Source organism: Chrysemys picta, chromosome 10 (genome assembly GCF_011386835.1).
Source record: "Chrysemys picta bellii isolate R12L10 chromosome 10, ASM1138683v2, whole genome shotgun sequence".
Classification (NCBI taxonomy): domain Eukaryota; kingdom Metazoa; phylum Chordata; order Testudines; family Emydidae; genus Chrysemys; species Chrysemys picta.
The window spans coordinates 5,482,187-5,503,966 of NC_088800.1; the positions used below are offsets into that span (position 1 = coordinate 5,482,187).

The 21,780-nt window shown below is 37.9% G+C and overlaps 2 protein-coding genes across 4 annotated transcripts in view; one reads left to right on the top strand and one right to left on the bottom strand.

Annotated features, from left to right (window-relative positions):
• The first annotated feature begins 803 nt into the window (after nt 1-803).
• On the top strand, nt 804-15,152 carry LCTL (lactase like). The gene is made up of 13 exons (XM_065559022.1): nt 804-843; nt 2,290-2,450; nt 7,247-7,334; nt 7,639-7,748; nt 8,119-8,247; nt 8,350-8,445; nt 10,273-10,327; nt 10,417-10,578; nt 11,207-11,481; nt 11,900-12,026; nt 12,448-12,647; nt 13,413-13,476; nt 14,944-15,152. Exons 1-13 carry the CDS (start codon nt 804-806, stop codon nt 15,057-15,059), a joined length of 1,623 nt encoding a protein of 540 aa, XP_065415094.1. The 3' UTR covers nt 15,060-15,152.
• Nucleotides 13,148-21,780, bottom strand: part of ZWILCH (zwilch kinetochore protein) — a 29,199-nt gene continuing 20,566 nt past the window's right edge. Inside the window, exons 15-19 of one of the 3 annotated variants that reach the window (XR_006175954.2) lie at nt 20,392-20,528; nt 19,375-19,470; nt 19,161-19,279; nt 15,440-18,386; nt 13,148-15,163 (exon numbers count right to left, since the gene is read on the bottom strand). Coding sequence is in view for 2 of the 3 variants with exons in the window: in XM_005305358.5 (XP_005305415.2) it covers nt 18,295-18,386; nt 19,161-19,279; nt 19,375-19,470; nt 20,392-20,528 (444 nt within the window). In the remaining variant the exon portion in view is untranslated. Of the gene's footprint in view, nt 15,164-15,439; nt 18,387-19,160; nt 19,280-19,374; nt 19,471-20,391; nt 20,529-21,780 lie in introns of those variants that run through there. The other 2 variants (XM_005305358.5, XM_042856564.2) reach the window with 2 other exon arrangements.

A 21,780-nucleotide genomic window follows, 5' to 3' on the forward strand; every position in this document is an offset into this window, starting at 1 on the left:
TAACACCACATAATCACGCCAGTTTCAATTATTTTGGAAATTTATTTCAAGATACCTGTCAACAAGTATGTCTGTAACAATACAGACACACACAAAAATTCCCCCAGGAGTAAAGTGTTAAAGAAACCCCTATGACAACCCAATTCCTATTTCTCTGCCCCCTTCTTCCCTCCCCCGCCCCGAGAGCAACCAGGGGACCAGATACCCACAACCCCTCCCCCCCCCAGAGCCCAATACACATGAATCCCCTCCCCCCAGACCAAATACCCGCCCTCCCTCCCAGAGCTCAGCTGCAGGGCCCTCCCTTGCCCAGTTAGCTGTACCCCTCCCCCCTCGAACCCAGCTGTGCCCCCCCAGCCCAGACACCTGCCCCCCTCTCCCTCAGAGCCCAGGGATCCAGAGGGAGAAACAGCCTGATGCTTGGTCCCAGTCTTGTGGAGTTTCCTGCGCCCTGCCCTCTCCTTCCCTCGGGGCGTACTGGGAATTGTAGCTGCCAGGAGCTCTCTAACTCCCTCCCCTCCCCCTGGCAGTGTCTTCTATGTGTATGCTAGGCTCTGCCAGGTCCAGCAGCCCCTAGTGGCAGCCAACAGCACTGCAGCCCATTTCGGGGGGGGGGAGGGGGAATTCTGCACACACAATGTTTAATGTCTGCAAAATTCTGCATTGCACAGTGGCGCAGAATTCCCCCAGGAGTAAAACTAGCTGTTACCACTAAGAAATCTTGGACTCAGCATTGATAGGTCCCTGAAACCATCTGCAAAATGTGCAGCAGCAGTCAAAAAAAGCTAACAATGTTAGGAACCATGAGGAAAGGGATAATAAAAGCCACTATATACGTTCATGGTACACCCACATCTTGAATACTCGGTGCAGTTCTGGTTACCCCATCTCAAAAAAGATATATTAGAATTGGAAAAGTGCAGAGAAGTAAAACAACAATGATTAGGGGCATGGAGCAACTTCCATATGAAGAGAGATTCAAAAGATTGGGACTGTTCATTTTAGAAAAGAGACGACTAAGGGCGGGATATGATAGAGGTCTAAAAATCTCCACTTGTGTAGAGAAAGTAAATAAGGAAGTGTTGTTTATTCCTTTACATAGGGGTCACCCAATGAAATTAATAGGCAGCAGGTTTAAAACAAACATAAGGAAGTACTTCTTCACACAATGCACAGTCAACCCGGGGAACTTGTTGCCAAGGGATGTTGTGAAGGCCAAAAGTGTAACTGGGTTCAAAAAAGAATTAGGTAAGTTCATGGAGGATAGGTCCATCAATAGCTATTAGCCAAGATGGTCAGGGCACAACCCCATGCTCCTGGTGTCCCTAAACCTCCAACTGCCAGAAGTTGAGACTAGGTGACAGGGGACGGATCACTCAAAATGGCCCTGATCTGTTCGTTCCCTCTGAAGCATCTGGCACTGGCCACTGTCAGAGACAGGATACTGGGCTAAACAGCCAATCTGTCAGATCCATTATCGCCGTTCTTATGTTCTTATGTAATTTGAATGAATCATCCGGAGGGGGATTGTTTCAAGCTGTAAATTACATCTGATTCACCATCAAAAGTTGGTCCATGAACAGCTACCCCTTCTGTCAAATATACACACCGTTTTTTATTCAATCTAAACAAGTGTTTTAAAAAAACAAAACAAAAAATCTAGGCACAGATTTTGTCTTCATATCTGTGAAGTAATTTGTGAATATGGATTAATTGCATTTTACTAAAAGACACTGAAAAAATAAGATTAGAATCCCTACCATGGAATGGTCCCTTTGTTATGTTTTATGTTAACATAGCTAAATACATTTTCACTGAAAAACTCATAGAAAAATATTGCATGTAAAAAAAGATTTGGAGCCTGATTGTTTTACAGTAAAGCTCTTTAATATACCACTTTGCCAATGCAGAGCCCCTCTAATGGGTTTAAGCCCAGTTTAAGGGATAAAAAGAGGTCTTATGAGACTCAGGCCCGTTATATTTAAACCTTCCTTGGTATATAGGAAAACTAAAGTGACTGTACTCTAGGGCCCAATTTTCAACCACACTGCATTAATGCACCTAAAAAATTTACACAAGTGCCTGTGCATGTGCAAAACCACATATATTTGTGTGTGTATGCGTAAGTGTAAAGTGTTTAATTAGACACAAAGCCACCTTTGCACACTCAGATGCAACATTCTGAGGGCATCCCAGTTACTTACACGTATGAAAATTTAGTCCTTAAAGCCACTTCTGAGGTTTAGTCTCCAGATTGTCATCAACGTATGTACTTGTTGTTACCTTTAGGATTTTTATGGGGTGTCGGCAGTTCTGCCTACCAGACTGAAGGAGCCTGGGACAAGGATGGGAAAGGACCAAGTATCTGGGATGCTTTTACTCACAAAAAAGGGAAAGTGTTTATGAATGAAACAGCAGATTCATCATGTGAAGGCTACTACAAAGTTAAGGTATGATTAAAACAGGAAATATCCCTAATATAGAAAAAAATACTGAACTGTTGTTAATTAGTCACATTGAACTGAAAATATGACAGATACTTTAATCTGCTGCTCTTGAAGTCTGCAACTAGATTCTTACACCAAGTTGTTAAGCTACAGCAGTAAGTGTCCAATCTTCAAGGTGCTAAGGGTAGTTTTTTAGAATTGTTGTCCCAGTGAAAAGAAAAATACACAGCAAGAGAGATTCCAAATGGTTGTGCTATACTGAGCCAGCATTACAGGAATCGGAATTCTAGTGAAACTGTTATTACTCCATTACTTAGTGGGGCTGACTAAACTTGAAAGTAAGTGGAGGGTTCGGTTGTAAGATAAAATCATAAATAAAACCTTATTGACTCACAATGGGAAAATTCAGAAGAGATTTTGAGATCTCGATTTTCCTCATTCAATAGAGGTTTGCAGGATCAGGTCCACTGTTTCTAAGGGAAAAAAATAAATATTGGTTACAAGAAATGAGATTAAAAATTGACACTTAGTCATTTCTGTTGTTTGTTGACTTTTTTCCATGTCATCTCATAGAGTGATAGACTTTAAGGTCAGAAGGGACCATCATGATCATCTAGTCTGCCCTCCAGCACATTCCAGGCCACAGAACCTCACCCACTCCTGAAATAAACCCCTAACCTCTGGCTGGCTTATTGAAGTCCTCAAATTATGGTTTAAAGACTTCAAGTTACAGAGAGCTCACCATTTTTACACTAGTTTAATCCTGCAAGTGACCCGTGCCCCTATGCTGCGGAGGAAGGCGAAAAACCCTTAGGGTCTCTGCCAATCTGACCTGGGGGGAAATTCCTTCCCAACCCCAAATATGGCGATCAGTTAGAAGCTGAACATGTGGGCAAGACCCACCAAGCAGATACCTGGGAAAAAATTTGCTGTAATGACTCAGAGCCCTCCCAATCTAGTGTCTAAAATCTCCAGGACTTGGGGATTTTTGCTACTGGCAGTCACCAATGGGCCAAATCCCATTGTAGGCAATCTCATCATACCATCCCCTCCATAAATGTATTAATCTGTCTTGAAGCCAGTTCATTTTTTTGGCCCCACTGCTGCCCTTGGAAAGCTGTTCCAGAACTTGACTGATAGTTAGAAACCTTCGCTTAATTTTGAGCCTAAACTTATTGATGGCCAGTTTACAGCCATTTGTTCTTGTGTCCACATTGGGGCTTAACTTAAATAATACCTCTCCCTCCCTTGTATTTATCCCTCTGATGTATTTATAGAGAGCAATCATATCTCCCCTCAGCCTTCTTTTGGTTAGGCTAAACAAGCCAAGCTCTTTGAGTCTGCTTTCATAAACTACTTGGGAAATGAAAATGGTCTCTAGTCAGTTTCACAGTCTGGTTTTCATAGGCCAGCACAAAACTGCAAAACCCCAGTTCAGAAACTGCAGAGGAATGTTTAAGTCCAAACAAAAGCCTTTTTTCACTGGAATTTAAGATGAACTGTTAAAATGTTGTTTGTGGTCTATGGGTCAGGTCATGTTTGCCCTTCTACAGTAAATCCCACTCTAGGGGAGAATATCTTCTGCTCCTAGAATTCCCCTTTATTGCAGGGGTACAGGTTATGCACTGGTCTCCCTTCCACTACAACAGGGGTCGGCAACCTTTCAGAAGTGGTGTGCCAAGTCTTCATTTATTCACTCTGATTTAAGGTTTCGCGTGCCAGTCATACATTTTAACGTTTTTAGAAGGTCTCTTTCTATAAGTCTATAATATATAACTAAACTATTGTTGTATGTAAAGTAAATAAGGTTTTTAAAATGTTTAAGAAGCTTCATTTAAAATTATATTAAAATGCAGAGCCCCCCAGACCAGTGGCCAGGACCTGGGCAGTGTGAGTGCCACTGAAAATTGGCTCGCATGCCATAGGTTGCCTACCCCTGCTCTACAACCAGAAAAGACTGCCACAAAAACTTCTGGATCTAGGACCTCACCGGTCCTTTCCAGCTCTCAGGCAGCACAGTACCATGGTTCTGGTTGCCTCCAGAACCCTTGGGGATGGTCTCTCCAGACTGCATTATCATTTCTGCCATGACAGATTATGCTTGATGTGTCCCCCACTGGCTTGCCCTGAATTCAGATCCTCCTTCTTAGATCATGGGAACAGTACTACAGAAGGAGTTTAGCCCTGTTCTGTGTGAGAGATGAAAATCCAAGTGTGGATCTCAAGGTGAGGGAAGGGGGCACACAATCTAGGCCTAAAGCAGCAACAGAATATTTACTTAAAACTGTCAGCAACATACATCTGAAATGCAGCTCAGCCTTCGCTTACCTACGAACACCAGAGTCAGGAACCTGTTGTCCCTTCAACAGCAAAGAACATCCTTAACACCTAGGGGACTGTGAAGAGTACAAGTTTCTGCACAGTTTAAAATGAAATTATATTGGGGCCTTTAGACACTGCCAGCAAAAAGAGAAAAACAAAAGAAGATAGCTCTACCTCTGGGAGTCTTGAAGCTGTTTACTGGGTGAGGAACTCATGTAAATTAGCTGGCCTATTTCCCATCTCAGTCTACTCCTCAGATATCAGGGATGAGAGCAATATAAACATCCAGATAGACCTCTTTCCTCACAACCCCACATAGCTCTTGGGATATTTCCAAACTAGGACTGGATTAACTCCTGTGTCATAAAGGAGAAGGAACTGGTTTATCTCTGTATTTTAGTCAATTATATAGTCCCAGTTACCATAGTCTCTGAGCCTCTCACAATCTTTAATATATTAATTTTCACCTTGTTAGTTAGGGTAGTGCCCAGAGAGAGCGCAAGGGCCAGATTTTTAAAGGTATTTAGGCACCAAGTGGGATTTTCAAAACCATCACAAGTTTTAGGGGCCTAGGATGTCTGTACCCGGGTCTCCGGAGCACCAAGCTCATGCTCTAACCATTGAACCATGCTTTCACTCTCTTGCTAAGTAGAAATATTGCATCTAAAACCCCTCCCTAAAATTATACTATTGTAATATTTACACTAAGTAATATAATAACTCCCATTTATAACTGTGTGGAAAATGACAATACCCTAAGTGCTATTGTATACTATTCAACAATTCCTCTTTAACATTTGAGCTTTCACGCCCGTCTTTGTATGTAATGCACATTATATTATGTAATGCTCTAGTATTCAGTCCTGATTTTTAAAGAACCTAACAAAAAATCTCAGTTCTGCCTCCAAATTCATGCCTAAAAAAGAAGTTGCAGGCCCATTTATATCATTGAGAGATATGCCCAGGTAGCATATCTGAGCACATGCATGGTTAGAAGAATCAGAGTCCAATAGGTTGCTGGTTTTCACTGTGGAGCTGGTTCCGCTTTGAGACAGCATAGAAATGTTGGTGTGTCTGCTCTGAACTTGGCTGCATGGTCTTTACAGCTGCCCTGCAGCTAGTAACTTACTTTTCTTAGTAAGGAAAACCAAAATGCTAGAAAATAAGTTAAAAATCTAGTGAACAGGATTTGGGAAAGTAGTAATTTAATTATTTGTGGTCAGGATATACTAGAGTCTAACCTGGAACAAAGTTCAGTCAGTCTCTACAATCTTATATTTGAAATCTTTATATTATATTCCTATACCAGCAGGCAGGAAAACAGGTATGTTGAACCACTATGGTATTTTTCTACCGTTGGAACTAAAACACTATATGCAAGTTTCCCAACCGTTCTTGCATCATGTAAATAAAATGGCAGATTTGAATTGAAGAGTTTACTGGTATTACAGAGAGACCGAAAAGATCTGTCTAGCAGATCCAAGTGTCAAGTGTTAGGGTTTCAGAATAGGACAATGCTAGAAAATTTAGATAAATTCCAAATTACCAGAACTTTGTACACAAAACTGGGAGTCTAGCAGCATGGGTAATTTATTTGCAGATGACCCTGTACAAAATCCTTATATTCAAGAGTTCCAGCATGAATTTGTTCTAGCAAAGAGTTAATATGTTTGGGGCCAAATTCTTCAGTCTAATTTTGCAGACATACCCCAGGCTGTATCCATAAATAGGTGCCCTCATATTCCATACGTGCACATGCAAATCAAGCAGTTGGATACCCAACTATCTCACTGCATGTACAAATAGCTATTTGTACATGAAAAAAATGTAGGAACAGTAAGTTATGTATGCAAAAGGAGGGGACAGGGGTAGAGGCCCAAGGCTGAACATTGACTCCTTCTTAGCAATTACACAAACATGGAAATTAACACCCACAGACATCCCCACCTTAGCCTGCAGCTAGATCTCATGGACATTGTTTCTGACCTGGGTAGAGGTATATGAACCAAGCTTGGTTGCTCTTATCCACAACTCTCCCTATTTTATGTATTTAGTTTGAAAGGGACGGTCAGTTAAAAATATTTTAAGATGATGCTAGGCACACTTTGTAAGAAAACTTGTTCCTTCACAACACATTTTCTTTCCACGCTTGATTCCACAGTGAAGTCAATGAATTCTGAATTTAACATTACATTCACAATTTCCATGGCAAGTAGACTGAGGTAAAATACACAGGCTTAGGACTTCTTTGTACTTGAATAAACTCATACCCCACCAGCTTCTGCAAATAATCATTTTTCCATAGGAAACAGAAAATAACTGGCAAAGCACATTGTTTTTGTGCAATCCTCTCTTCTTTCACATTTCCTCAGCTCAAAGTCTTTCATTAAAATTGCTTTAATTTGTAGATTAATAATCTGAAGAATTAGTCTATTGGGATTAGTGAGTAATATTTTAATTGGATTTTCTTTTTGCAGGATGATATTCAGTTACTGAAGGAGTTGAAAGTTAATCATTACCTGCTTTCTATTTCATGGCCTCGTATTATGCCCACTGGTATTAAAAGTAAGCATAACCATTTAACTGTAAACCTAAAAGCACATATAGGCAAAACAACTTTGCTGCATTTGAGAATACCATAAAAATGATATGGCATATTTGTCACATATTACTGGTAAATATATATATTTCTCTATCAGGGTCCTTACAATGTCAGCCCTTTCCATGGTATACAGGTGCCTATACATCCACCAATGTAATCTATCTATCTATATATATATAGCTTACATCATTTTAGAAAACATGTTCCAATGATTACTATCTAAATGATGTAAAAACAATTAATTTTCTTCAACATTTGTTTCCCCAGAAGAACAGGTGAATGAAAAGGGGATAAAGTTCTATAATGATACAATTAATAGTCTTTTGGAGAACAAGATTATCCCTATTGTGACCCTCTACCACTGGGATCTTCCACAGGTCTGAGAATATTTAAATTTATTATGTTGTCTAATCTAGGGTTTCTGGTAGCTAACTTGTTTGTAAAAATAAACACCATCTGGATCATTTTAAGAAAACATTTTAAATATTCCAGCATGCTTTCAAGTTATCAATAATTTCTCTGAGCTATCATTTTATATACTTAAGCACTGTTACATTCCCACTGTTTGTCACTGAATTCTGCCTCATTCAAACTGCTTATTCAGTTTCACTAAATCACCTTAAGTCACATCATAGCTTAGCTAGTGTCTATATTGAGTTACATACAATATAACCTTTAACAAAAAACAATGGCATATTGAATTTTAAGTTACATATCTGTTAATTCTTGTAATTATTACATATGCAGGTGCTCCAAGAAAAGTATGGTGGGTGGCAGAATATAAGCATGATAAGTTATTTTAATGATTATGCAAATCTGTGTTTTGAGAAGTTTGGCGATCGTGTGAAATACTGGATTACTTTTAATAACCCTTGGGTAAGTTACTGATGGCTTTCTTTTGGGCTACATAGATTTGGTCCCCAAATTTTGGGAGTGACCCTATAGTTACTTTTTTTTTTCCTTCTCATGTACTTGTAGGCAGTTGCTGAAGAAGGCTATGAGACAGGAGAGCATGCACCAGGACTGAAGCTCAGTGGAATAGGGGCATACAAAGCAGCACATCATATCATTAAAGTAAAACTAGAAATATGTTCTTTCTTGTATTGCTATCTTATTTTATGACTGAGATAAGTGGGTCTTAATTTTTTCCCCCCAGGAAAAGAAGGTTTTGTAGCAAAGATTCAACTTCTGAACAGCATACAAAAAGCACTCAAGAGTTAATTTAAATGGAATTATAAACTACTGGTGCTGAGATAATTAAGTATGCACTAGTATTGGATGCATGACATAGCACTCAGCTGCAACAATTCAGAGGACAGGTTTTTAAAAAAACCCTCTATTTAATTGTCTCATTGAACATACTGCCAAATAGATCAGAAGAGAGAATTTTAAGGTAGCTTCTATAAACAAAGGGTGAAATCCAGCCTCACTAGTCTCAATGGAAGTTTTGTGATTGACTTCAACAAGGCCAGGATTTCACCCAAAGTGAACAACCTTCATTTAAAGAAAAAGTTTCTCATTTAAATACAGACACACAGTAGAACAGATCTGCAGTAAAACAGAACTCTCCATTAAATGTTGGATGTCACCTTCATGAGGCCATCTTGGGAGCTGCAAAGGACTCTCACATAGGTCTGGTTGACATCTTATTTAAAACAAAAGCTTCCATGAGAAACAAATTTTTTTTGAAAAACCTACGGTAACAATTTCCAGATGTGCATTTGTGCGACAAGTTTATCTTCCATGCTTCTATCACAGCTCAGGACAACTGTACCCTCCATCGTCCATCCACTCTCAGACTCCCAGCTCCCATGTCGCCACCTTTCTTGGGTGGAGACATGCATCTCTCTCCCTCCAGACTGGGGTATATCCAGGCTGCACAAGTTCCCTACCTACATTGTGAATTCCCCAGCAGAATACATGACCTCAGCAGTGCTTTGCCTTCTCTGAATCCTGAGGCTATAAATAGCATAATTGTCTACCAGTATAAGTTACCACACAGCTCTTTCTAAGCAAGTACATTTATCCTTAAGGTAAAAGAGAAAAAATATTAAAAATATAAAAACCTACACACAAGCTAATAAGGTTACCAAAGATCACCTCAACTCCACGAGGGGCTCTGGCAAGTGAACAGTCCTTCAAACCCCACCAAGGTTTTTGGTTTTTTTTCTGTTCATAACTGCCTTGGCTCAGAACAACCACCCCCATGAATCTCAGAATCATTCTTTTATCCAGTCTGGGCCTCTGATCTTGTCCTCACGTAACAGTGATCAGCAGACAATGGGTTTCTGCTCAGGGCACAACTTCGAAAGTTTGGGTCGGGAAGTGAAAAGTTGCCTTTCCCTCCTTCCAAGTATTTCCTAGGAATCCCAATGAGCTTTGTTTGTCTAGCACAGTGATTCTCAAACTTTTGTGCTGGTGACCCCTTTCACATAGCAAGACGCTGAGTGTGACCCCCCTAAAAAATTAAATATATTTAAAAGTGTTTTTAACACCATTATAAATGCTGGATGCAAAGCGGGGTCTGGGGTGGGGGCTGACAGTTCGCAACCCCCCATGTAATAACCTCGCGACCCCCTGTGGGGTCCCAACCCCCAGTTTGAGAACCCCTGTCTAGCACATTGTTTCAAAGAGACATTTGAAATTCATAACACTTCCCAGGGTTCACATTAGCCATGTCTCCTCCCTAGAGACATTACATACAATCCCACAATAATACATTCCTATTTGCATTTTTAATATAATGAACTCTAAAGGTACTGAAATTTAAATTAGTAAGGTTTAGCTTAATTCAACAATGTTTGTAGAGGATATTGCCGTATCTGTCAGAGATTCATTGACTCGTCCTGTACTGATTATTGCACGATAGGTTAGCATATACATATGTTCTTTTAATTACAGACTCATGCAAAGGTCTGGCATTCTTATAATAAGACATGGCGTAGCAAGCAACAAGGTAATAAGTATTCATTGTGTAATTATGCCTCTGCAGTAAGCGCTTAAAAGATTATGCATAACTGCAGAACTGTCACTTTCTATTTTAAGGTATGGTTGGAATTTCTTTAACTAGTGCCTGGGGTGAACCGGTTGATCTAACTAGCCAGAAGGACATTGAAGCTGCTGAAAGATACGTACAGTTTTACTTGGGATGGTTTGCCAATCCTATTTACAGTGGAGACTATCCTGAAGTTATGAAGAATTATGTAGGTAAGTCATGCTGACTATTTATACCTTGAATAAATAATATAGTTACAACAGTGACAACCTGATCAATGTGTATTTTAGTCCAAATTAAGGATAGGGTTTTGGAGGAGGGTTATTAATAAAAATCATTTTTCTGAAAGATTCCAGATAAAAACAAAAATATTATTTTTGTTAATTAAAAACCAAACAGTAGTTTGCTCCTCTAAAAAGTATAATTATCCACATTTTTACAGATGGGGAAACAGAAGAAAGAAGTTAAGTTTTGTGCCCAAGAACACATGGCAAGTTAGCGGCGAACACCTGACTCCTAGTGATGTGCTTTAAGACTGGGATTTTCAAAGGAGACTATGGGAGTTGGACACTTAAATTCCTGTTGCGCCTCTGAAAATCCCGATCTAAACCACATTTCTTCAGTCTTAGCCACATCAAGTAACGTTTATCCTTTACTATCCTTTCTTTAAAGGTAGAAAGAGGAAGATTGTTGTGTTCAGAGAGAAAGTGCTCACTCAAGGCTACACAATATTAGCACTTAAAATTTAGGATAGTTTAGTTTTGCTTTTGTGGTGTAAACAGTCAATCATGTGCGGAAGATGCATTTACCATCTTTTTTTGAAAAATTTTGATTTAATAGGTAGAAAAAGTGCTCAACAAGGCCTGGGCATGTCAAGATTACCAACCTTCTCAGTGCAAGAGAAAAGCTACATTAAGGGTACATCTGATTTCCTGGGATTAAGTCATTTTACCACTCGTTACATTATACAGAAAAATTATTCCGCCCTCAAAGGGCCCAGTTACCACACTGATCGTGATTTGGTAGAACTGGTTGATCCAAAGTGGCCAGATCCAGGATCTAAATGGCTATATTCTGTGCCCTGGGGATTTAGAAGGTTACTCAACTTCATTAAGGTAATTTTAAACTAAGTCTTCTTTAAAGGAAGTTAACTAACAGTCTTGATTAATACAGGGTATGAATCTGTATCTCAGTGTCAGGCATAAATATCCAATACATCCACCAGTATTCTTATCTGTATATTGAAGGCTTATTTATTGCCACATACCTAGCACAATGGGGCCTCAATCTCAGTTGGGGTCTCTTTGCACTATATTCATAGAAATAGTTTATAATAAACTTCAGCTAACCCAAAGAAAAAAGTTAAATTTTTAACTATGCTTTTCTTTTAAATGTAACCATAGTAGAAAAAAAATATAGTAAATAGATTTAAACCAGTTTTCTAGAACTTTAATTTTATTTAAAAAAATTAATTGTAGTTGTATTAAGTATAATATTATTTCATTATTCCAAAATGAATGTTTTTCTTTGTAGACACAGTATGGGAATCCTCTCATTTACGTAACAGAGAATGGAGTTTCAGAAAAGCTGCAGTGTATTCAGTTGTGTGATGAATGGAGAATTGAATATCTGAAAGGGTATATTAATGAGCTGCTAAAAGGTGAACTTTAAAAACAAATTTTGGCACACATTTTATTGTGACTTTGTCCATTTTTTAAGCACTCTGATATTCTAACTCTGAAATTCTGACCTATACTGGGTTCAACATTGGAATAATTTATCAATTTCCATATTTACAAAATAAAAACACCGCACCTAATAATATACCATAATTACTCTTATGAAATCTTCCAGTGCATCTAGACTAAGGATAACAGTTTCAAAAGTGTCTAAGTGACTTAGGAGCCTAAGTCTCATTGACTTTCAATAAGAGTCAGGTACCTAAGTGACTTTCATGCTTTTGAAAATTTTACCCCAAATTTTTCCTTCATTTTTGGTATAAAATAGGGCTGGCTTAGCACTATGTTTCTAGTGAAGACAAACTTGATCTGGTTGTTAACAAATTTGAAATCTATTTTCAGCCATAAACGATGGCGTTAACGTAAAGGGTTACACTGTCTGGTCTCTGCTGGATAAATTTGAATGGAATAAAGGTTATTCTGAAAGATTTGGATTATACCATGTTGATTTTAAAAAGGGGAATAAACCCCGATACCCAAAGGCATCTGTCCACTATTACAAGATGATCATCAGTGCAAATGGATTCCCAAATCCAAGAGAGGTGAGTTCTATCATTAAACCTGCTTATTCCTAATTTAGGACCAAATTCTGCTTTGTTTGAGATAAAAAAATAACTCTCATGAGTAACGAATGTGGGTTTTGACCTTAGATTACTATAGTATACCTACTCATTTAATTTAGGATTGTGTCAACTTGTGGGAGGGGGATAGGATGACCAAACAGCAAGTGTGAAAAATCAGGACGGAGGTGGGGGGTAATAGGAGACTATATATGAAAAAGACCCAAAAATCAGGACTGTCCCTATAAAATCAGGACATCTGGTCACCCTAGAGGGGGATGAGAGGGGAAAGAGAATGATGAAATCTAATCTTACTATTATTGTTCTTTTATAACACATCAGTAAATTAACTACTTAAATAAAACTTTGTAATCACAATACCCACATTATTAATTTACTATGTTTAGAGACATTGCCTTTTGTGCTTTACAGACATTGCATGTGCATGATATCTAAAACAAGAAAAACCCTGAGAAATAATATTGAGTGGGTTTTCCAGTTTATTTTGTATCGTCCCAAGCAATTAACAACATGAAAATTTATTAAAATAATATTCATCATAATATGTACAAAGTAACATAAAAGTCATACAATCGACATGTAGTGTGAGAATAAGAGTACTGGAAAGAGTTGTAAATGACTAAAGTTCAGAGACATTGAAAATGGTGCTAATAAGACTGAATATATTCATAGTTTGGTGAAACCATTAGTATCACATCAAATAATAAATAATATTGAAATTTTTAGGTGAAAAGTTGGCACCAAAAGGCCATAGAGACTTGTTCTATCACAAACCAACTCCTTGCTGCAGGTAATTACATTTATTCTGTATTTCTCATCCAGTAAATATATATTATATGGGTTTAAAGGGAAAACATTTCTGTGACTGAACATTAAAACTGGGTTCATGAAATATTTTCTCCTTGAAAAGAGAAAGCTAAATCTTTTTAAAAATTATGACAAACTTCAGAATCAAACAGTACCTCTTAATTTACTACTAGTAATTCAAAATAGTGCAGCTAACAGGATTGTATTACAGTTTATTAATATTTCTGAATTTTCTTTTCTTAAGAATTATAGTAAAAACACTGAGGAGTCACAACTGTTAAAAACTTACTTCTGCAGATATTAATATTTCTCAGTGATTGTTTGCCCTTTTCAAACATAAAAGCAAAAACAAAAACAAAAACCAAACTCAGGGCAATCATGCAACAGCAGAAAAAAACAAAAAAAAAAGCGAACTTGTAGCCTCTGAATGATGAGCATAAAAACTAGGGGTGAGAACTCGCAGCCCAGTGGGAGGGAGAGCTAAGGTGACTTTAAACCACCTTTGTGCTTTGTTGCTCTGGGCACTGGAGAAGCTCCTGGCATAAATTAGACAAGCTCTCAGAAACTAAATTAAGGCAGCTTCCCCAGACTGCCCTACAAACCACAGCACTGCCTGGAATAGCCACAGTGCTGTGGCCTGCCTCCAACACCTCCCTTCTGCCTCCAGCTCCCTCTCCCATGCTGGGGTTTGTGAAGGGATCATCAATTCCTAAACTGGAGGGAAAAACTCTATTGGAGTGGACTCCTGAAACCATTAAGGAAGATGGGATGAATATGGTACATGTGTGTGGCCCATACTGTAGGATTAAGATATGAGGAGTCCATCCCTATGAATTAACATATCACTATAGCTTAAGTGTGTTTCTCATTCAACTCTTTGAGGGCTACTAATATATATATATATATATATGTGTGTGTGTGTGCATCAAAACAATTTGTACTACAGTCACCAAATAAAAGTTTAAAGAAGCAATTTAATTTTAATTCCACAGAGATACAATGCAGTCCTCAAAGGGTTAGAGTGCTTTCCAAAGATTTTTGACTATTTTCTTTTTCCCCCCTTTCCTTGAAAATTAGAGGAACAGCGGAATACTGCTGCTAATATACTGAGACTAATTCATGGTAAGCACAATTTTTTGTAACCCTTTGAGCACTGACATGTTTCAGAATTTACCACAAAAGATATAGATGAAGAGAGCTTAACATAAACTTGCTGCGGATTTTCAAAATATATAAAACATGTTTATTCTATCTTTTACAATTTCTTTCTCTCTGTTGTTTCTAGTGACGCCAGTTTAATGCAGATGCCAATATGTAAAAAAATTAATTTTAGCTTTAAACAAATTATGTTCAAAAAGATTCAAAGCTTAAAAAATAGAATGAACAAATAACTAAAATTATTCCATTAGAACAGATCTTATCTATTATTTTTTCTCTTCTCAAATTTCAGATCCCTTGACTACTCACATGGAAATGGTGACTGAAATTGTTGTACCAACGGTGTTCACACTCTGCATACTTATCAGTGCCATTCTATTAATGTTCCTTCTTCGGAAGCACAACTAAAACTACAAGTTTACATAACATCTTCATTTTGCATAGGCAATAAAATGCCACTCTTATTCTAACACTGTTTTAAAGGTTTCCACAGATGCCTCCTTTACGTAACACTGTAATGTTAAAAAAAAAAAATCAGCTTTATTTTTGTGTACATATTGTTGCTTCTACATTTTATTCAATTTCAGCCATAAGACGTAATTTAGAAATCTTACAAAGGCAATTCACGTCTCAGTATTATATTCTATCAAAATTCAACTGCAGGTTTTATCTTCCTTCATGTTTTGCAAAGTACACCTCTAGCCTGATATAATGCTGTCCTCGGGAGGCAAAAAAATGTTACCACGTTATAGGTGAAACCGCGTTATATCGAACTTGGTTTGACCCACCGGAGTGCGCACACCGCCCTTCCGAAGCGCTGCTTTACCGCGTTATATCTGAATTCATGTTATATCGGGTCGCGTTATTTTGGGGTAGAGGCGTATGCATTTTCTTCATTAGGACAACAGGTGACTGAGATTAAATTGTTTCAAAGCTTGCCAATATATATTTCAAGGATAGGCAGATTGTTGGCAAGTTCTGTTTTCAACCTGTTCCATGGTAATTAAAAATACAGTGCTGATGTGCTAATTACGAAATACGAACATAGAATACTTACAGCATATCATACTTCAAAATCTTAATGGCATTGCATAAACATTAACTAGTCATCTCCATACAATAATAATTAGGTATTATTAACCCAAATTTTGCACACCGGTGGAATAAATGTGATAGACTAACTGACTTGTTCACAGACTTATGGTCAGAGCCAGAACCAGAAGTAGGGAATCCTGATGTCCAGTCCTATGCTTAGGCCACTAGACCTACCTCAGCATTAGGACCCTACCAAATTCACGGTCCATTTTGGTCAATTTCATGGTCATAGGATTATAAAAATAGTAAATTTCACAGTTTCCAATATTTAAATCAAAGTTTCACAGTGCTGTAACCGTGGGGGTCCCAACCTAGAAAGGGCTTTTTGGGGGGTGGGATGTCACAAGGCTATTGTAGGGGTTCACACTATTGCCACCATTTCTTCTGAACTGCTGCCTTCAGAGCTGGACAGTTGGGAGCCCAGCTCTGAAGGCAGCGCCACTGTCAACAGCAGCGCAGAAGTGAGGATGACATGGTATGGTATTGTCACCCATACTTGTGCACTGCTGCTGGTGGTGGTGCTGCCTTCAGAGCTGGGCTCCCAGCCAGCAGCCGCGTAGCTTCCTGGAGCCGGGGGAAGGTTCCTGAAGGGAGGGCTGACCCTGCCTTGGGAGCAGCCCACGCAGGGGAAGAGGAAGTCCCCTCCTTCCCCAGCCTAGCCGGGACTAGCAGCTGTAGCCCAGCACACAGTACCCCCGGCTGGAGAACTCCCAGCCCTGCTCCTGGCCCAGCGCTCGGGGGTTAAAGGGACTTTAGGCTGGCTGGCTGGCTGGCTGTGTGTGTGTGTCCACAGCGCCCTGGACAGTCACCACCGTCACCCACCCATAAAGGTCAGCTCTGCTACCCCCCAAAATGACAACCCCCTTCATACCATGCCACCCTCAATTCTGCACTGCTGCTGGTGGCAATGCTGTCTTCAGAGCTGGGCATTCGGCAGGTGGCTACTGCTCTCTGGCCACCCAGCTCTGAAGGCAGCGCTGCCCTCAGCAGCGATGCAGAAGTAAGGGTGGCAATACGACGACAATAATCAGATTTCATGATCCATTACACATTTTTCACTGTCAATTTGGTAGGGCCTACTCATTATACATCTCTTTCTTTATTAGAGAATGTTGCACACACACAAAAATGTGATCCAAGGACTTGGACATGTAAGTTAAGATACTGTACCAAATTCAGTCCTGCTCCAGCTTAATCAAAATGCACCTGCTTCTACAGAACTGAACTAGTTCCAGAGTATGGCTAGCAACCTGCCATTGCTTGGCCTGAAATGATTCCTTCAAAGCAAGACTTTATGTTCAACTTTTACCAAAATTCCAAAACACAAACTAAATTTGTGGATGTCAGATTAACTGTGCACAAAATGGATAGATTTCTTAGCTTCTATTCAAGAAGAGTGAATAAAAGTCAATGACTTAAAAAAACCCACACATTTAAACTGTATTTTAAATTTAAATTAAAGTTAATTTTTAAATGTGTTTTTATTGTTAAAGACAGATGATTTATTTAAATTTGAATTTATGACAACCTATGCTAAGGCCTAAACTGACTATCATCTATTAAAATAATTTATATACATTTGAATAAATAAAAATCTCATACACTGATTCAATGAGCCATTTTCAAACTATAAAGGCTGCTTTTTTGGTATATAAAACCAGGACGAAAACATCTTTAACTACATTTTGGGGTCAAAATTAATAACATGGTACCATCTATATCATTTTCGACAAAGGAATGAATGCTGGCAGTTACTTTTTTCCAAATGTCAGTACTTACAGTTTCTGTTGTGCAGAAAAGCTTTAGCCTCAAATTACAGAACAAATGTAAGTTATGCTATCTAATTAGATAAATGTGCATCCTCCTAGCAAAATGTAGTACCAAATCTAATGTAAAGGCTATATTTAACTGTAAATAATCAAATCAACATGTTTTAATAGTTATATAAATATTCTTTATGAAAATAACTCAAAAGTACAAATGAAAAAAAGTGATTAAAATCAATTATTTGCATTTGAAGGAAGGCTGAATTTGGGCTAGATGAGAAGAAAAACTCCAAAATATAAATATCGGACTAGAGAAAACTGAAGTTCTTTTACAAAATGTATATGGCACTGGAAGAGCATCTCTCCAAATAGGTCTTACTGATGTAACATCATGCGACACCAGCAAAGATTTTATAACGCTGTTTGCTCTTGGTCAACTACATTGTACAATAAACAATAAAAATAAAATTAAAACAATGTAAACAAGTAAAATATTCATAATTTATAAACTATCAAAATTAGTTTTTAAAGCAATTACATTTTATATATTTTTTAAAAATAACTGCATGTTACAAAGTATTTAAACAAACTGTACACATACTGTTGAATTATAGGTCTATGCAGATTCTAACTTCAACACACAACAGCAAATAACTACCAAATATAGGGTATCATTCTTCCAACCATAAAATATATTTAGATATACTTGGGGAAGCAGATATGCTGACAATATTTTACATTTACTGTACCTTCTAAGCGTCTATCTGTACAACAGCAATCTTTTACGCAAAATGCACCTGACTGCAGTTAGCCATGGTAATAAAATACATACTTTCTTCAGTGTTTCCATTAACTGTTGTATCACAAAGTACTTCTGCAATACAAAAGAACTAAGTGTTAACATGGTATTCTTACAGATGACAGCTCATAAGAAAGTTTGACATGATGGCTTCAAGAATCTGTTATAAGCACCAAGTTCCACTGAAATTAATAGGCTCTCAAAATTATTTTGAAAGATAAGAAAATGTCCAAGATCTACTAAAACGTTAATCTCTTTTGCCACTGTCAAAAGAAAGGCAAATGAACTCTACACTGTCCTATATTTGGAATTCTTCCCTAGCTTTTCAAGAGTTTTTTAAAATGTACTCCAGCCAACATGGTGAATCTGGACACATACTCTTCATGTTAACAATACATTTGCCCTCTCTCTATTGGACTGAGAAGCGGGATGCCAAAGTTCAAAGATAGTTATATTTAGAACTATGCTACAATTAATTTTAAAAATAACTGTCAGGTTGGGGAGGGAAAATCATCACACACTGAAAATTTTGCACCTCATACAGTTACAACTAATACCTAATAATACTATAATGGAAAGGTTTCCCCTCCCACCTCATTTGTTTACTTTGTGTATGCAGCAACACTTTTTACATTTAGCCAGTTTCACTTTTTCCACATATAGTCAATTTCTCCCTTGCTGAAAAGATTCTTATGCATAAAAAGGAACTAAAAAATATTTAAGACACACTGTTTAAAAAGTGCTATATGAGACACTGGATCAAACAAAACAATACATCACTACTTAATTTAAAAAAAATTCAAGCTGACAGTATCACTTTAATATTTTATACCAAAAATGGTTCCTTACCTAGGTTGTTCGAAGTCATATGTTCAACAGGAGGATTAGTACTAAGCTGCCATACTGTTTTAACCTCCTTCTGACCATGTCCACTATTTATTTCCACCCTCCATATTTGTGCATGATCACTGAGGGAATAATCAAATAGTACAAAAAACCCTAATAATTATGTACTCAATCAAGATTTGAATTTCCGTATTATGAAAACTGAGGTTTGGCTTACTTTTGATAGAACTTATTGACAACAGCTGGTCTGATTGGTAGCTGAAACACATGCTTCTCATTCAGAGGATTTTCTTTGTAATATTTTATGCAGGACCTGTGATAAAAGCAGTCAAATACTGTTACTTATTACTTCTTGGATAAGTGTTTATGCAACTATTCAACCCCAGATTAATATACATACAAAACTAACTTCCTTTTACATGGTTTCATGACAATAGATCAGTTACTACGCACTTGCTTGAAACAGATTCCAAAACTTGATTTTGGCTCTTGCTTCCCAGGACAGTAGAAAATGATCATATCACAACAGTGACTTCATAAGAGTTACTATACTTGACAAATTGCAACTGCATAATAATTTATTCCTCACAAATGTTCCCTCTAAAACCATGGTATTTTTTAAAATGGAAGGCTAATTTTTCACACTATCCAGTCACAGAAGCTTTGTACCATTGAAAATAAATATGAAATATGTTGGGATTTTGCGCTAGTTGAGAGCTAAATGGATGAAAGCCTCAAAAAATTGCAAGGTTTGGAAGCATGACTTGAAATGGCTGATAAAACAAGACATGCAAGAAAGAAGCTGCAGCAACAAAAAAGCTAATGTAAAAAAAAAACCCCACTAAATATTTGTTTTGAATATTATTCTGAAGGTATGTTCTTATGAATACCTGTTTTACATATTTCAGAATGGAGGAATGGCTGGGATCTGAGAGCTCAGAAAGGAAAAGGGAGAAGAGAAGAAAATGAAAATTAGTATTCTCGTGATTTTCCTGAACGCCTTCACAAGATGATTGGGAAAGTATATTAAACCAGTATGGGGAAAGGGTACTAAACCAGGGCAGAAAAATTGAACAGTAAGATCCAAATGCTCCCAGTATCGTCCCCGTTCCTCACAATCATTATCAATAAAATACAGTTTATAAAAAGTTAGCCTTTTGACTATATCTAGTTATTCAAAACAATCTATTTATTATTGACATTTAATGGCAGAAAGTAAAAATTAAATAATTACTGCATCAAAGGGAAGAGGTTCTCATGTTTGAAATGAAGAAAGACTGTGCAGCTGACCAATATTTCCAGCATATGATGAAGTTTTTGAAGGCGATGAACCTGCTCCTGTAGCTCTACTGATGTGGATATGAAGTAGTCCTAGAGAAGAAAATATAGACTTGAAAACGAGAAATAAACAAAGCTCTTAAAAGGTAACTGTTGGTGTTGGGTGGGTTAAATATGCTAACCAGATGAGTACTCAATTTGTACACATTCTGAAGGTCCACTCTCTCTGCTACATTTGTCTGCCCCTTTTTTATGAGAAAATAGGGTATGGATTTATAAAAATCCTGCTCTCAGAATGCTTCATTAAGCAGATTTCTTGCAAACTAAACACCATGCACTTTCTTGCAGCTGAGAGAAGCAACACTCCATGCAAACCTACAATCTTGAAGTAACCCTAGAACACACAGTTTGTTGATGTTGAGTCAAATGCCAGTGCACTTAGAATGTCAATCTCTTGCCTACTTTAAAAAAAAAAAAAGTTTAGTGATGGTGAAAAAGACACTGGATTGTACATGAGACATACTGGCAAGAGTTCAAGTTCCCTCTTAATCTGCAAATATACCCCAACCTTGACCTGGAAAGTCCACCTCTTAGGTGAGAAAGTAGTTTAACCTCCATAGCCATGCAATTTTTGGCTCTCTGCTGAAAATACCAATAAAAATGCTAAATGGGATGGCTTGTGCGATATGCGTTACGGTCTAGACTACCAATTCTTTTCACATGGGTCAAACAGCTGTAACATGGTGGTAATTTTGGATCACCACAGATGTGGGAAGACTACCAATGACTTCAGTAGGTTTGAATCAGGGCTTTGGTCTGAGTTTGAGCCAGAGAGCTGGAAATGAAATGAGGAGATGTCATACTACCATCTTGCATTCATAGTGTGATTTTCATTCTTAGGTCTGAAAGCGTTTTTTACAAAAATAGGGAAATATGATCTCAATTTACAGATGGGAAAAAACACACAGAGGTTAAGTGACTTGTTGTGCGTAAGGTCACACAGCAAGTCAATGGCAGAGTACGGAAGAGAATCTAGATTTCCTGACCTAAAATATGGTGCCCTACCCAGGGGACTAAGCTGCTGTTACCAACCACCTAAGCTATTAAGCCCACACTTTTATCCATACAGCAACCCTAATTTTAAGGAGGTGACAGACTTTCCATGATCAAGAATATGATTCGGAAGAAAAAGTGTTTTTCTAGTAGAATTTTAGGACTGTCAGAGTTGACAGTGTTCACTTCAGATATGTATGAAACAACCAATTCAGAGTGTTATCAACTTTTGAAAAGAGTGACAGACAAGCAAAACCTTCAGGGGCACCGTAATGCAAGAGCTACAAAACCC